Here is a 5,000-nt window from a genome sequence, read left to right as displayed (position 1 = left end):
GCAACATCGTGTTGAAACCACATTTGTTGGCGAACGTTCAATGGCACATCTGCCAAGAACTTTGACAATACTTTTTGGAGAAAATAATATCTCTGTAGAATTGGAGGAAGATCTGTTTGCACGCATTTTGTTCACGGTGCATATGAGATAGAAATTCGATTCACATAAACACGCACACAGAGCAGATATTTTATTAAAACATATTTCGTAGTAAGCACAATGTTGAAACACATCAAACAACTATTGTTATGAATCTTATAGATGCAATTGCTGATTTGATTTTATTTCATTTATAATATGTATTATGTTTCATATGTATATTCCAAACATAAATTTATAATTAAAATTTATCTACTCAGTACTCTCTATAAACATTAAGAGTTTGTAATAGGATTATTGAAACACTCTGTATAAATATGTATACGATTTATATAACTTATTTATATTAAGATGCAATCCTTAAAATATTTTTTTATGTTTATAACCAAAATATATGTATATATATATGAGAAAACCGATCTATTTAATAATCACTATTGATAACTTAAATGAATATATAAAAAGAAGATTTATATAATCGTTAGACTTTTTAATAATATTTAAACAAAATTCATATGTGAGGAATGTAGAATTTTACCTGTTTGATTTAAAAATTAGTTTTCGAATGTACGCTACGTACATTATTTTTAATTAATTTTGCAATTATTTACAAAGACAACTATGATCGAATAATAAATTAAATATCTAAAAAAAGTTTAAGAAAAAAAAATTTTAATAATCTAATCATTATTAACTACTTCGTATCATGAGTTTCAATTTAACTCAAAATTAACTCGAAATTAATAAATTCAATGAAAATATTCTTTTTATTTCGTGGAAAAAAAAAGCTTTGATTCAGTATTTTGAATATTTCAAGAATGTATTTTATCCATAATATTAAATTGAACTTTCGTTTGAGATTAGAAATCTTTCTTTCAGGTACCTCAATGAGACAGCAAAGTAAAAGCTGGAGAGCCGAGCACAAAGCAGCGAGGACACTTGGAATTATCATGGGTGCATTTCTTCTCTGCTGGTTGCCATTTTTCCTTTGGTAGGTTGAAAATTATCTTTTAGATTTATTATCTTTCGATGCAACGAATTGTCGTTTGTAATTATCAATTTAAACTTTAAAATAAAAGAAGATCCTTATCACAACGTGAATTTAATTCATTACGAAGACATAACTCGTAATAAAATTTAAGCCAAGAAATTTAAAATCCTATTGTTCTTTTTTTTTCTTTATTTTATTTAAAATCGATATATCTAATAAAGAAAATATTGGAACAAAATTTAAAGAGAGAGATTTAAAATTCCAACCATTTTTTTCCTTTTTTATTCAGAATCGATATAACGAAAAATTGCAATAAAATTTAAAGCGGAGAATTTTAATTGGTGTTGAAAAAAACTAATAATAATAATAGCAATAATAATAATAATAATAATAATAATAATAATAATAATAATAATAATAATAATAATAATAATAACAATAATAATAATAATAATAAATAAATGGAAGACAAACATTGCAAAGGTATTTAACTTTTATATTATATTAGCGTGACGGAAAACAATAATAATATTTTCCGATCGCGAGTGTGAGTTCAATTTCGATTCGAATGCGGAAACAATTTCAAAAGTTCAAAGCCCTCGGATTTGCTCGTTCATTCGTGACACACAAGAACTGGAACTCATACGATCGAAAATGGATATAACTTCGACCGACATAAATTCTCATAAAGTTTCCTCTACCTTTCGAGAATAATTTTAAATCGAGAAAAAAGCTGTAACATCCGAGATATGTGCCAGCTGAACGTTCTTTCTCACTTTAATCCGCTTTCATAAAGTGGGTTCTTTTTTCTTTTTCTTTTTTCTTTTTTTTTTTTTTTTTTTTTTAAGAAAAATTTTTTCATTGAAATAATGATTTTATTTTATGAAACAAAAAGAAAGAAAACGTGTATTTTATACGATTAAAAAAAAAAAAGGAAAAGAAAAGAAAAATAACGATACAATCAATAATATTTTCAATATAAGAAGAAAAACGTCTAATTGTATCAAATTAGAATTCGATATCGCATTCAAAAATTATTAAATGAATTAAATTTATTAAGTTTTTTTTTCATTTTCATTTCAAATATAATCTTTCGAATATAATATTTGAATATAATACTAATAATAATAATAATAATAATAATAATAATATATTATTTGGAGTGAAAATTAGTTCAATATATTAATAATTTATTAATAATTAATTTATATAAATTATATATATGTATATATAATTTTTTTTTTAATTACGCTAACAAAATATCATTAAGTAATTAATTACGATATTCTAGATATGAATTGATTAGATCTTAATTAGAAAATGTGTTTTTTTCACTTTATGATATTAAAACCAAGAAAAAAGAAAAAAGATAGAAGATATATGAGTGAAAAAGAGAGAGAGGGGGGAAGAGGGGAGAAGAAGGGGAGAGAGAGGGAAAGAGAGAGACAGAGAAAGGAAGTTTAGTTAGATTCTTAGGATAAACCAGAAAGATTACATATTGAAGTTTCCTCGGAGAAGAGCTTTTTCATTCATCCTATTCCATCCTAGATAGTTTCATCCATCTATCTATCCATCTATCCATCCGTCGTTCGTTCATCGTCATGCATTACAAAGTTTTACTATACAACTAGAGAGACTCAACGGTCGTAAAAGCTCGCCATAGTTGGTTGACTGTTTCGCTCATGTTTTGTTAATGCAAACGTCCCGAGTGCATCCCTTTGCTGAAGTTTACCAAGAGCTTATCCGGAGATATCTCAGGAAGACTTGCTTCTCTTCATAGTCTCAGATACTACTATTTGCACGACTAAACGATCGTCACGAGAGAAATCGTTTCATAGTTTCCTTCTACCTATTAAATACTTTTATTCTTTTTCTTTTTTAATAAAGCTAACATTATCACATGTATTATATATATATATATATATATATATATATATATATATATATATATATATATTACATGTAATATATATATTGTGAGATATGTATATATACTCGTATATATATAATATTTATATTTATATAAGTAATATATAATATAAATATAATATATATATATATAAATTATATATATATATATATATATATATATATATATATATTAATGTATAAAAAAAATTATATACATATGTATATATGTTTTATTTACATATAATTTTATTAATTTTGAATATTATTAATAATGTCAAATAAGTTCAAATATAATAGAGTAAATAAATTCAAACATTTACTTTGACTATATTATATTTAAGAATATAATGGTGAGATTTGTTGTATAACAATTGATATGACATTTTAAGATTTTTTCATTTTTTGTATTCCTTTTTCTTTTTTCAAACGTAAGATACACACAAACACGTAATTTAGTATACACACACACACACAAACACGTAATGTACCCTGGACACTGATATTCACTGAGATTGTGTATCTCGACACGTTGATCAACTTTCTCATTCGTAAGCTATCCCAGATGTCCACAATGTAATTTTTTCTAGCAAGACAAAGCGGAGCTTTTTCTTACTACCTCTGGGACAAATTCAGTGATTTTCTTGAATGAATGAAACTTTTCTAAAATAATGTATTGGCCGCGGTAGACGCATTGACTGTCCATATGGATTTCTTGCATTTGAAGATTTTATGAAAGTACAAAGCCTATGTGTCACTTATATCATTAAATTTACGATGATTAAAAAAGAAAACAAAAAATGTCCTTACTCAATGGACGAAAGGTTCTTGAAAAAAAAATTGACAAAAACTTGAATTTCGATGTCGATACATACATGTCTAACGATAACTATGTGAAACATTTATAGACATTCATAAAAACTTAAAGTGTTACTGATTATTATCATACAGCTAACTTCATTTTTTTATTTTATATAGTTCGATTCAAAATAAATCTTTTCGATCTGAATTCTTTTCTCGGCAAAATAAGATGAATCAAGTTCGTATGAATTTGTTTATTAAACTTATTTATCATTAATTATTAACAATATTTGAAAAAATAAATCGAAACGTGCCCTTTAAAATTATATTCGGTTCAGGTCTCTACGATTTTTTTTTGCAAATAAAAAATGTGGCTATTAATAAGGTGAAAAAAATTTTTTTTCTGTAAAAAAGTGTTTATTAATTATTTATTGATTTATATAATTTTATAAATCAGAATAGCAATCTGAATTTTTTTTTTGGGCGAAGTACAATGAATTTGTTTATAAAAATTATTTATAACAAAGTATTGATTAATTATTAACAATACGTTGAAAAAATACAGAAAATTCTGCCCTTTAAAATGGTATTCGAAGCAAGTCTCTGCGATTTTTAATACCAGAAATATACACACGTAAATAAAAAGGCATGGCTGTTAATAATAAATAAAAAATTGTAATAAGTAAAAAAAAAATTGTTTTTATGTTAAAAAAATAATTTATGTAATCTTATAAATCAGAATAGCAATCTGAATTTTCTTCTTTTTTCAATCTTCAAGTTCGTAAGAATTTGTTTATAAGAATTATTTATAACAAATTGTTAATTAATTATTAACAATATATTTAAAAATAGATAAAAATCCGGCCCTTTGAAATAATATTCGATGCAAGTCTGACTTTTAGTTTCAGAGATATTCCCATATAAATGAAAGACATTTACATTGAACCACTGGCCCATATAATTCCATTCAAATTTGTTCAGTGACCTATATAAATTCCGAGAATTTACGCGACCCTACTACTACTACTACTACTACTACTACTACTACTGTACTGCTAACAGCTGTATTATAGGACTTATGAATGAAAATCTTTCAAAGGCGATAACTTCCGAACGAAAAATCGTAAAGATTTGAAAGAAAGAACGTTTTCAAACGTAATTTGTTAATTATTTATTTAACTATTGCGATAATATCGATCTA

At 25.0% G+C, this 5,000-nt stretch overlaps 1 protein-coding gene across 12 annotated transcripts in view; it reads left to right on the top strand.

The window, feature by feature from the left end:
- The window catches only part of LOC124427809 (octopamine receptor beta-3R-like), a 127,270-nt gene that overhangs the window by 118,017 nt on the left and 4,253 nt on the right, over positions 1–5,000 (top strand). For all 12 annotated transcript variants that reach the window (XR_006943027.1, XR_006943026.1, XM_046971135.1 and 9 more), the window contains one exon: positions 979–1,090. Coding sequence is in view for 10 of the 12 variants with exons in the window: in XM_046971135.1 (XP_046827091.1) it covers positions 979–1,090 (112 nt within the window). In the remaining 2 variants the exon portion in view is untranslated. The remainder of the gene's footprint in view (positions 1–978; positions 1,091–5,000) is intronic.

Source organism: Vespa crabro, chromosome 11 (genome assembly GCF_910589235.1).
Source record: "Vespa crabro chromosome 11, iyVesCrab1.2, whole genome shotgun sequence".
NCBI classification, from domain to species: Eukaryota; Metazoa; Arthropoda; class Insecta; order Hymenoptera; family Vespidae; genus Vespa; species Vespa crabro.
Note: the sequence above shows the minus strand (reverse complement) of the source record. Positions and strands in the feature narration are given on the sequence as shown.